The sequence below is a fragment of the Penicillium soppii genome (assembly GCF_028829465.1).
Source record: "Penicillium soppii strain IBT 18220 chromosome Unknown utg000002l, whole genome shotgun sequence".
Taxonomy (NCBI): domain Eukaryota; kingdom Fungi; phylum Ascomycota; class Eurotiomycetes; order Eurotiales; family Aspergillaceae; genus Penicillium; species Penicillium soppii.
The window spans coordinates 1,228,665-1,240,368 of NW_026643232.1; the positions used below are offsets into that span (position 1 = coordinate 1,228,665).

General features: G+C 48.5%; 6 protein-coding genes across 6 annotated transcripts; 4 read left to right on the forward strand and 2 right to left on the reverse strand.

The window, feature by feature from the left end:
* Positions 1-298: 298 nt before the first annotated feature.
* N7529_001806 (GMC family oxidoreductase) lies at positions 299-2,351 on the forward strand (the record flags this gene model as incomplete). The annotated part of the gene is made up of 5 exons (XM_057237337.1): positions 299-660; positions 729-758; positions 805-1,681; positions 1,754-2,255; positions 2,305-2,351. The coding sequence occupies 5 exons, from the start codon at positions 299-301 to the stop codon at positions 2,349-2,351; spliced, it is 1,818 nt and encodes a 605-aa protein (XP_057102024.1).
* A 772-nt stretch (positions 2,352-3,123) lies between these two features.
* N7529_001807 (TMEM53 family protein) lies at positions 3,124-4,038 on the forward strand (the record flags this gene model as incomplete). Its single annotated transcript, XM_057237338.1, has 1 exon — positions 3,124-4,038. One exon carries the CDS (start codon positions 3,124-3,126, stop codon positions 4,036-4,038), a length of 915 nt encoding a protein of 304 aa, XP_057102025.1.
* Positions 4,039-4,362: 324 nt separating this feature from the next.
* On the reverse strand, positions 4,363-6,143 carry N7529_001808 (uncharacterized protein; the record flags this gene model as incomplete). The annotated part of the gene is made up of 2 exons (XM_057237339.1): positions 4,363-5,871; positions 5,946-6,143. The coding sequence occupies 2 exons, from the start codon at positions 6,141-6,143 to the stop codon at positions 4,363-4,365; spliced, it is 1,707 nt and encodes a 568-aa protein (XP_057102026.1).
* A 545-nt stretch (positions 6,144-6,688) lies between these two features.
* On the forward strand, positions 6,689-8,187 carry N7529_001809 (cytochrome P450; the record flags this gene model as incomplete). The annotated part of the gene is made up of 4 exons (XM_057237340.1): positions 6,689-6,976; positions 7,056-7,428; positions 7,496-7,933; positions 8,030-8,187. 4 exons carry the CDS (start codon positions 6,689-6,691, stop codon positions 8,185-8,187), a joined length of 1,257 nt encoding a protein of 418 aa, XP_057102027.1.
* Positions 8,188-9,428: 1,241 nt separating this feature from the next.
* On the forward strand, positions 9,429-9,905 carry N7529_001810 (uncharacterized protein; the record flags this gene model as incomplete). The annotated part of the gene is made up of 1 exon (XM_057237341.1): positions 9,429-9,905. One exon carries the CDS (start codon positions 9,429-9,431, stop codon positions 9,903-9,905), a length of 477 nt encoding a protein of 158 aa, XP_057102028.1.
* Positions 9,906-10,061: 156 nt separating this feature from the next.
* Positions 10,062-11,376, reverse strand: N7529_001811 (uncharacterized protein; the record flags this gene model as incomplete). Its single annotated transcript, XM_057237342.1, has 3 exons — positions 10,062-10,474; positions 10,531-11,192; positions 11,246-11,376. 3 exons carry the CDS (start codon positions 11,374-11,376, stop codon positions 10,062-10,064), a joined length of 1,206 nt encoding a protein of 401 aa, XP_057102029.1.
* Between the last annotated feature and the right edge of the window lie 328 nt (positions 11,377-11,704).

Genomic DNA, 11,704 nt, shown 5'->3' on the forward strand with positions numbered 1-11,704 from the left:
CAACTTAATAAACTACTTGTCATGGTAAAAATTCAATGAGCAGAATAAAGATTTGAACAAATCAACAGGGTAAGACTTGAAACAATCACGTCGCTGTATTTTTAGTATCTAACGCAGAAAACAGTCATGTTATAATGTAAGACCAGGTATTGGGATGCAGCATGCCAAGTTGTCAGTGCATGATCTTTTGCTTCCTAACAACCAAGGTATTTGAAGAACAGATCTGCCCCGGGAAGTAGGATCGTGATCCTTTTTGGTCAATTTAACTTCCACACCATACCAGGACTAACAAGCCATAATGAAGATAACCGGGCTTATTTGCCTCGTGAGCTTTTCACTCGTCGGATTGGTAACATGCCAGCGGATTAGATGTGGCGCCAATGGGACATACGACTATGTCGTAGTTGGTGGGGGTAATGCCGGGAGCGTTGTTGGCACTCGTTTAGCGGAAGCTGGATTTAGTGTGTTGATCCTGGAAGCTGGAGGAAACTACCAAACCTATTTACCCGCGTTGGAAGTCCCCATCAATCTGGGCCTCGCGGGTGGAACAGGGATCGAGGGAATTGATAAGAACGTTGACTGGGGCTTTGTGACGCAGCCTCAACCTGGCACAAATAATCGCGAACTTCACTATGCTCGGGGCAAGTGCTTAGGGGGATCGTAAGTCTCTTACATGTGTTGTGTTGCGAACGTTGGAACAGAAAATTAATGACAAGCCTCTTATACAGGACCGCATTGAATGGCCTAATCTATCAGAGGTGTGTTTGGGATAATATTTGAATGATTCTGAGCTAACATGAAAAGGGGAACCAAGGAGTCGTACAAAAGATGGGCCGATATGGTTCATGACTTCAGCTTCGAGTGGGACAATATACTTCATTACTTCGAGCGCAGCGTTCGTTTTACACCACCGAATCAATCCAAGCGCCTTCAAAATGCGACCACCTCGTTCAATGATCAAGTGTTTGCGAAAGACTCTAGTCCGTCATTGATCGATGTGTCATATCTTAACTTCGTGGCACCATTCTCCACTTGGTTTATCAAGGCCATGCAAGCAGCAGGGATTAAAGAGATCCAAGACTTTAATAGTGGTCAGCTTTTGGGGACTCAATATTTGAGCTCAACCGTTTCTCCCAGTACTGAGCAACGAAGTAGTGCCGACTTCATTCTTGCGGGCGCGCAAACCAGCACACTCAAAATCTGCGCCCATACTATGGCCCAACAAGTGTTGTTCGACGATGCCAAAAACGCAATTGGTGTGCAAGCTGAATACAAAAATCTCTCATTTACTGCAATTGCAAGAAAAGAGATTATTGTCTCTGCCGGTGCTTTTCAATCTCCGCAGCTATTGATGATATCTGGCATTGGGCCGAAAGACACCCTGGACTCTATGCTGATTCCCATTGTTGCCGAGTCTCCTGGAGTTGGGCAAAACCTGTGGGATCACATTTTCTTTAGCGTCTCGTACCCGGTCTCAGTAGACACATTCACTCGATATTTTACGGATCTCGAATACCAAACAAATCAGACTTTACAGTATCTGGCCACCCAAGCCGGCGCTCTCTCCGGAGGTCTCGACCTCATTGGTTGGGAAAAAGTACCCAGGAAGTATCGATCTGATTTTCCTCAATCAACACTTGATGATTTGGCACAGTTCCCAGCTGACTGGCCGGAGGTTGAGGTAAGTTACACGATTGGCTTGATGTTGGTTTAATTTTAATCCCACTTCATATCTGACTAGGCTCTATGTTAGTTGCTTTCGGGAAACTTTTTCATCAGTAATTACAGCAATGTGGCCTCCCAACAACCTAAGGATGGACGCCAATATGCATCAATCTTGGGAGCGCTGGTGGCTCCCACATCCCGCGGAAACATCAGCATACTCTCGTCTAGTATTTATGACCAGCCCAAGATCCATCCCAACTGGCTAGCCACTGAGACGGACCAACAAGTCGCAGTGGCAGCTTTCAAGCGGATCCGGGATATGTGGCAGAAAGATCCCCTTCGGGAAATCGTTGCGGGAAATGAAGCCTATCCTGGAGCAGAAGTAGTTTCTGACGAGCAGATTCTCAATGCAATTCGAGAGTCAGTTGTTCCGGTCTGGCATGCGTCGGGCACTTGTAAGATGGGCTCACATGATGACGCCCTGGCTGTTCTGGATAGCCAGAGTCGCGTTCGTGGTGTCAATCGGCTTAGGGTTGTGGATGCTAGTGCATTCCCATTGTTGCCACCCGGGCATCCTCAGAGCACTGTTTGTGAGTCAAATGACTATGAATCAAAAAGCTTTAGCACTAACTCTTGCAGATATGCTGGCAGAGAAAATTGCGGACAATATTCTAGCAGGCATATAATCCAGCGGTGTAATTGAAAGAAGAGTGTGAAGGGCGATGAGAGAACTACACTGCTTCTATTGTTTTTAGTGTTGAAGATGTGATGTCGAGGAAAAATAGAACCCGGATTTGCTGCTTAGGAGCTTTCATTGACTGATATTTGAACATTGAAGAATTCCGAAAAAAAGTTTGGTTAGCCCCTTGCAGATTATCAGGCGCAAACACTCATTTGTCTTCCGATAGAAAATTGCCCCAAACACAAAACCCACTATTGCTACTCCTGCGTACGATTACTGGGGTATCGCTATGGATTTGAGGTACACATTAGCACCAGCTCGCAGACGGTCAAATGGTCGGACAGCTATAGGCTGTAATATTTCCACTCTGTTCATAATTTACTACCTAGGTATAGGTGCTTTCGAATGCCCCCCATCCCGAAAGGCGGTGGGGGCACTGGAAGGCAATTATATATATATGTCAATCCTCTAATCGATTACCTATCCTACAAAACTTGCAACGTATATTAAGAAGTAAAGGATCGTAATAACTAGTAAGGTCCTGAACTAAGTAAGTATAAATACTTTTACTATCTTTCGATGTCGGGTAGATCATTGTGAAAACATTGGAAATGCTCTCGGTAGTTTGATGAGTGCCGCCAGGCTAACCCCGCAGTATTGTGCACGACCCTGGACTCAAACCGACCTCAACAATTATCCGATATCGGTGTTCAACGTCAACTTCGCCGATTCCCGATCTTACCATCAGACACATTCAATACATACAAGAAGAAACCATGGAATCACTTCCATTCAATCCTCTACAGCCTATCGGCGAAAATATCCATTTCTTCCACCCTCTAGAACCACATGTAACGAGCAGTCCCGCTCTCATCGTACTCTGTACTTGGCTCGGCGGCGCAACGCCTCAACGCATCCAGAAATACATAGCTGGCTATCGGACTCTGTACGCCAATTCCGCAGTCCTTCTGATCACTACGCGCATACTGGAAATCAGCGCACTCCCCTTCAGTGTTCTCCACACGCGTTTGGCCCCCGCCCGCGATGTGATTCAGCGATTTATCGGCTCTGCCACCGGGGAAGAACGCGCTGACTCTATTCTGTTACATATTTTCTCACATGGCGGGTGCAATACTGCCATCCAGCTGGCTCTCTCATTACGGACCGATCCCACTCATCCGGTTTTAGAATTTGGGAAGTATCTCGGTGGTATTATCTTTGATTGCTGCCCTGGCGATACATCCTTTGGGCGCGCATACCAGGCGGCTGCACATTCTTTGCCTCGTTCTCTGCCGGCTCAAACAGTTGGAAAGGTTTTACTCTACCCTGTCATCGGCATTATCAATGGTCTCCAGCAGACGGGGTGGATGGGTTCTGTTCGAGACCTGCGCGCACAACTAAATGACCCTAGCGTTTTTGGGACGACAGCTGCGCGATTATACTTGTACTCTATGGCGGATCAAATGGTTGGATGGGAGGATGTGGTGTCCCATCAGAAAGAAGCTAAATCTGAGCTGGGATGTACGGTTCAAGGGGTTGCTTTTCCGAACGGGCCACACTGCGGCTTGGTGAGAGATCATCATGATCAATACTGGGATGAGATTCAAAAGTTCTGGAAGGAAAGGGGGACCGCGACACTTCCTGGGCTAATAGACTCTGCGTCAGGCGATAAGCCCCGGAGTCGGCTCTGATAAAATTGATCCATCGTGAGGCGACCCAGAATATGCAAGCACACAATAGCACCATTCACATCAAATTTCATTCATTGAGATTTCTGAAAGCTGTTCAAATTATTAATATCATAATGTATTATAGAATCAGGAACCCTGATACGTGCTCGTTCTAGCTACGACTAGAAAAATGAATCTGCTTCGGGGAGGAAGTTTATTCTACAATAATGAAATACACTTCAAGCGTTTCCGATACTGAATTTAACCAGTACTTGCGTGTTGTATCCAGTAGGAAAAATCGAATATCACTGTACTGCGAGATATGGAGAACAGTAGATGTGTCTATCAATTGTGATCTGCTTTTATACTAGGGTTATTTTCTCGCACCTCGTGCATAAAACCTTGCTCCGTTTCATGATTCTGGTTCATGTCAAACTCTTTGATGAAAATGCTCAGGATCAGATTGAGGCCTGCAAAGCCACACATCACCATCCATATCACCTGGAATGATTCTACCAGAGCCTGCCGGATCATGATCGCCTCGGAAGAGTCAGCCGGTAGCTTTTTCAATATTTCTACCAGTGTAACGGCATTCAACGATTGCGCCTGCGATTCATTCGCAGCTCCCTTCGCCACCGCATCAGACATGTGCTTTTGGAGCTGGTTGTCGAGAATCACACCTCCGATAGCGACACCAATCGCCTGTCCCATGGACCTGAAAAACAAGACTAATGTCGCCGCCATGCTGACTTGGCGCTGTGGCACAGAGGATTGGATCGCGAGAGCGATGGATGGAAAGAGCAGCCCAATTCCTAGACCGGAGACAGCCTCCAGGAAAATCCACTGCACAACGGTGGTGTTGGAATCGAGCAAAATGAGCAGGCCCACACCGAAGCAGGTCAGGAGCCAGCCTAGCCAGACGGCCCAGCGGTACCGACCTGTGAAGCCGACTACTACTCCTACCATTATGGCACAGGGCACGACAGTCACTGTCTGCGGGAGTGCAGCCACACCAGCAATCACAGGGCTGTATCCCTTGACAGACTGGAAGTATTCAGGCATATAGTAGACCAAACTGTACAGGATGAGGCCGTGGAATGTGCTGCCCGCGTAAAGAATACCCACTGTCCAGTTGGGCAGGACTTCAGGTGGGATAAGAAGAGGCCTTTTGGTGACCGCAGCTGATCGTGCAATCCAGAACTCGTAAATAACAAAGGCGATGAGCCCGGCAGCACCGAGGATCAGTGGCACAATAGTATGCCAGCTGGACCAAGCATACTGAACACCACCCCAAGTGACAGGAATCAAAAAGGCGGTGATAGAAGCAATAAACAAGAATGACCCAGTATAGTCAAACAAGCGTAGCTTTTCCGAGAACGAACGAGAGCGACGGCTCAGCCGTAAGAAAAGCCCAATCCCAACAACCCCAACAGCGATAATTGGCAGGTTAATCCAAAAGATCCAGCGCCACGACCCTGATTGCGCCAGCGCACCTCCGATTATTGGTCCTGTGGCACTCCCCAATGCCCAGATCACACTGACAAGTGCATAGAAGCGAGCTCGATCGCGTAGTGGTACCAAATCGGTGATCAAAACAGTCGTCAAGGCAATGAGACCTCCACCACCGAGGCCTTGGATTGTGCGACCAGCAAGCATGGTGGGCCAATTATGTGACACGGCGCAGACGATAGCTCCGACGGCGAACACGAGCAGCGCGGTGAGCATGATTGGGCGCCGACCGAATGCATCGCTGAGTGTTACCCATATCAGCATCAAGATAGTACAGGCGAGCAGGTAGGACGTTCCGGCCCAGAAGGCTTCGGTCGTTGACCCGCCCAAATCGGCGGCGATGATCTAAGTTGAGATATCTCGTTAGCTTCGATTAATCACGGTATAGATCTATCTATATCGGGGGAGGTAATCGATACTGGGAGGGCGACGGATAATGTCGTTGAATCGAAAGAGGCAGCGAGGTTTGTAAATGCGATTGCCCAGAATGCGAGCCAAAATTTAATACCGAGACTCTTTCTTTCGGTTTCTGGTGGTTGTGTGTTGATGATGTTTTGCCCTCCTTCAGTTGAGGGCTCAACCCGTGTAGGGTGGACTCCATCTCGGGCACTGGACATCGCGCGTTCACACAGGTTGAAGGGAGTGCCACCAGTAGAGATTAAAAAGCTTAAAATAAAACAAGTAAGCCAAGTGATGTGATAACAAAACAAGAGCAAAGATGAATTGAGACAACGGCGTCCTTGTTACAGGATTCGGTAGTCGGATCTCCGAGTGCCGAATACTATCTTTGTTTGCTCAACGTCTGGGGTGTGGCGGCAAACGTCGATATTTACCGCGTGCCTATATTTGCTGCTGATTGATTTCCATCAACTAACAACCTACTATAGCTTGTGAAATGGCTTATACTTTAACGTCGATAGTTCTGGGGGTTGTGGTATTTGGCCTCACACGAATTATTTGGGGGTCCATATCCTGGAATTTGCGGTATCGGAGATTCCACAGCAGTGATGGATGCCAACGGCTTCGTTCAGCACCGTCAAAAGATCCCATATTGGGTTTGGATCACTTCTTCCGTCTGGGCAAAGCAGCCCACAACAGCAGATATCTCGAAGCATTTCAAGAATGGTTTCAAGCAGTCGGATCCACCTTTGGCGTCAATCTGATGGGTGACTATGTGATCTTCACCAACGAACCAAAAAATGTGCAGGCTGTGTTGGTCACAAAATTCAAAGATTTTGAGATCGGCCAGCGGCGTCGCGACAACTCTGCTGAGCTGTTGGGAATTGGCGTCTTTAATGCGGACGGCCAGACATGGGAGCATGGTCGAGCCTTGGTACGGCCGAACTTTACGCGGAAACAGGTCGCCGACTTGGGTCTCTTCGAAAAGCATGTCCAGCGTCTCTTTGAGGCGCTTCCGAAAGATGGGACCGCGGTGGATATTCAAGAATGGGTATTTCGATTTGTGTGTCCATTGGCCTTTCCTCGTATACATCATCCCCACTCAGCTAACTCAATTTGCTCTTGTCTAGACTTTGGACACCGGAACAGACGTTTTGTTCAGTGAGTCGAGCGATGTGCTCTTGCCCAGCGCCACCGAGGTAGCTCGCAAGTTTGCATGGGCATTTAACCGTGGCATTGACGGGATTGCACAACGCATTCGATTGGGCCGGTTCGCCCGATTCTACTATGATCCGCAGTATACAGCTGCCTGCAAATTTGTCCACGACTATGTTGATGAGATTGTTGCCAAGGCAGTTTATCGTGCTAAAGAGTGGCATGCGGAAAAGAAAGACAAACCAGTACCACCAGATGACGCAGAGGAGGAACGGTATACCTTTTTAAATGCCCTTGCTCGAGAAGGAGTGGAGCCCAAGCAGATTCGGGACCAGATATTAAATATCTGTAAGTGCCATAATCGCTTCCTAGCAATTCGTGTAGAGCCGGCTGACAACTCGCCCTCAATTCTCAGTGGTTGCTGCCCGCGATACATCCGCCTGCCTCATGAGTGCGGCGGTATTTGAGCTTGCCCGCAGACCCGAGTACCAAGTACAACTTCGACGGGAAATCGCCGAGAAATTAAGTGGACGCCAACCCACATTCGAAGATCTTAAAGATCTCACCTTCCTGAATCATTTTGTCAAAGAAACTCTACGCATGTACCCCCCAGTGCCGCTCAACGCACGGGTAGCGAAGAATGACACAGTTCTACCCCGTGGGGGTGGCTCGGATGGCATGGCCCCAATTTTTGTGCCCCGAGGGCAGCTCGTCGTGTATCAGGTTTATTCCATGCACAGGCGAGAAGATCTGTGGGGTTCGGATGCGCACATATTCCGCCCTCAGCGATGGGAAACGACACGGCCTACTTTTGAGTATCTGCCATTCAATGCAGGACCGCGCATTTGCCCTGGTACGTTATGGTCATGTCTAACCTACTTTTTACAAAATTATTGTGTCATCTTCATGGTTCAAATACACAGCTAATAATTCTGTGATTCTGTTCTAGGCCAGCAATTCGCCTTGGTAGAGACAAGCTACGTCTTGGTCCGTTTGCTCCAGGAATATTCGAACATTGAGGCCCGTGGCAACAGTGCACCGTGGAGGGAGCATCTGACCCTTACTTGCTCGGTTGGTCAAGGTGTGTGGGTGAGTCTGGTCAAATGAAGATCTTTGATGGTGAAATTTGTTGCAAAGAGCGTACGTAAGCTCGCAGTTTTCTTTTTGTTTTCTAGATAACATACTATACTCCATAGGCCTGGAAATATTTCAGTTTTTCCATCATCGTCATCATCATTAGAAGCAGCATTTAATGCCTAAAGGTGCTCGTTGGTAGCCTCAATAGAATTGGTACTTCACCCCAAAAATCTCCCATGGTGTAGCTTTCATCCGCTGGCTTCCCTGACCATTCGCCAGACAGGGGTGACTGGATCTAGAGCCAATTCATTGAAGCTCTTGTTGAAGCAGCGACCACTACGTGAGCCGCTTCTGCGAGGGCGGTAATGCAGCAACCTCGCCGGACCTTCTCGCCAGCACAATTGAACAATCAACCCACCGCGTTGAAGCGAACTTTCTACAGACCGTGGGAAGAGTTGTGGACGACGATCTGCGCTGCGACCATTGCAAGGAAGGGCTCGGGCTATTCTGATTTTGTGTAGTCCTGGATACCTCAGGGCAAACCAAGGATTGCAGAAACTGCCTTAAAGACCAGATCAACTGCACTCTGTACGGGCCCCTCCTATCTCCGTTGGTAGCTCCATACCCTTTTGCGCTGGCCGGGATCGACACCCCTTACGCCGTTATATCTCCAGGCTTATGGGCTATCATTTGCAACAGTTTCTACGCGTGAGGAGCGTCGCTGGTGGACTATTCAACACCTTGTTTATACAGTCGAGCGACTTTATGCTAACGAGTACACCTTTTACTACCATAAAGTCGAAACGCCTAGCAAACTTCATCCACCACGATGTCGTAACGTGGGCAGACTACGTAATAGCGCTATTTTGTGAGGTACGCCACGAGGTGCGACCCGCCTTTCTGACGGTTCAGAACATCACCGGCAACTTAAATAGTTGGTCGGCTTTGTTTCAATAGGTTCGTGGTTAGGTCTTCGGGCAACGGGGGCATGTTGAGAGATGCCTTAACTAAGGTTTTGGCCCCCATCTCGGTGCTGATCTCACCATAACCACACAGGACGGATCACCGATTGACCGACGACCGACGTCCGATGGCCGATCGCCGTAGAGAGATGGATCCAGGCTTGCTTAGTATAGCCTGTGCCGAGAATGGAAATCTCACATTCATCGATTTCGAATTCCACAAACCACCCCTAAGCCGGATTCAACCATCCAGAGCTGCCAAGCAAAAGATATTCCAGATACCAATTACACTGTGACTCCTAGTCCACCATGATTGGCTTCTATTTGCATCTCATCACCGAGACTCCCGCCATCTTCAGCTTCCTCTTCTCGCCCTCCATGACTCTGGCACAACCCCAGCCCTACGCTTCCCCGGTCATCAGGCAATATGGGGTTTTGCTAGCAGTGACCAGCCTTATTCTGATTAGCGTCATGATTGATATTGAACACCGCGCCAAAATGACCAACGACGATCCCTATGCTCAAATTTTGAGACAGCGGATGGCGGGAGCGCTCGCGGTCTATCATCTTGCACCTACCTTTAGAGCCATTGGACGGTTGGGTGTTCATTTCCGATCTCCATTTTGGGTTGGTTTGGAACCGAGTTCAAAGGAGGTTCGCGGAAGGACTGTGGAAAAAGGATTATCCAAAGCTATACTTTCGTCTCCCTTGGTGCATTTGATGTTGCATGGAGTGTGTTGTGCGCTGCTGGTTGACATGGCCCTCGGAAGAAGCTCTTTGTATTAAAGGAAGTCAAATCGCAAAGTGCTGCTGTGGTTTACTCTGGAAACTCCAAGGATTATTGATAGACTAAAGAAGCAGCTTACAGGAGTGAATTGAGCACACAAATATCCTATATTGCCAAACATGGGAGTACCCATCACGGAAACCTTTCCAACAATCTTAGTCCTCATCCACCTCGCATCTCCTCAACATAGCCATTTCAATTGCTAGTCCAGGACCAAATGATGTCGCGACAACATACTCCCTCTTTCCCAACGACCGAAGCCGATCAAGAACAATCAGGACCGTCGCACTCGATGAATTACCCCGAGTACGGTATATTTCCCGACTTGCCTGCAGCTGATCTTCGGTCAATCCCAGAACCTGTTTTGCGCCCTCTATAATAGCTTCTCCGCCAGGGTGGAGGGCCCAGTCAAAATCACTGACGCCTAGCGACTTTGCTACTTCCCCTACTCCCTCTCCGGAGCTAGATTGAATCTGGCTCTGATAAGAGGGAAGAAGTTTCTCGAACATTGGACCGATCGCGTGCTTAGTGTATTGCGGAACATCACGAGTGAGAACAGTCCGGTAACCTACGCAGGAGCGAATGGTTAGTGCATATCCCGATCTCAGCAAAGAATCAACGAACCATCAACATCTGCAAAAAAGGCCATATGCTCAACCGTATCCGGGATCAAGGAATTGCCCCACTCGAGAAGTTGAAACAGAGGTGTGATCTCCGTTTCAGCCATGGCATACTCGTTACAAAGAACGAATGCAGCGGCAGCATCTGAGAATAAAGCCCCTGCAATGCTAATGTTTTCCGCATTGGGAGCCTTCTCCGCAAATGCCAGATCATGGCGGACATTGGGAGTACACAGCTCACATGCGAAGGCGAGGATGCGGACCGGCTTCCGTCGCATACTAGCACCGCAGGCTATCTGTGCTGCAGCTCGCATAATAGCTAGTCCACCTGCACAACCAACACCATGGAGAAGCATACGATCAACATTGGCTGATAAACCAAGTTTACGATTCACAAGTAGGTCGAATCCCGGGTTACCTTGATTGGTGCAAGTGACCCCGATAGTGTGGGTGACATGTTGAGGACTAATCTGAGACTCCCGCAGAGCTTTCTTACAAGCTTGAGTGGTGAGGTCGACTCCGGCTTGATGATAGAATTCAGCAAGCTCACTGATCGTTGGCGCCTCGGGCCGAGTTGCAAATCCGCTTTCGTAGGACCGAATAGCAGATCTTGTCTCGATGCCAGAGGAGCGGTTGATTTGCAAGAGCTTTTTGAGTCTACATAAACTGAATTAGGAGATTCATGCTGTGAAGACAGTTAAAGAAGCGATATCGCATACCCTGGACTCTCTACATCGTAGAAGCGTGCCGCGAATTCCTCGAGCTTTTCTGGTCCCAAAAGATATGGCGGGTATTGGGACCCCAGTCCAGTGATGTACAGGCCTGGCGGTGGTGAGTGGTTGAGCACCATAGTATTCTGTATAAATTAAGCTCGTGATGAACACTGCAGCGCAAAACGTAGATGAAAGCAAGAGAAAAGAAGAAAAAAAAACCTGGGGGCTGGGCTTTTTTGCAGTCGCTGGAAGACCGGCTGTCCGAATGGTATTCGGATTACCGAACGTCGGCCCCGTCAGCACGACGGCCTTTCCAAGATCAAGCTGAAGGGCCATGGGGGCCATTTTTGTTGTATATATAAACTCGGATTCTTTAAGAACTGATGAATCAATTTACTTCTTCTCTCTTTTTCTATCTCAACCCAAAAGTCTTGTGGCTGCCTAGCAGCTCTTCATTCGCAAATA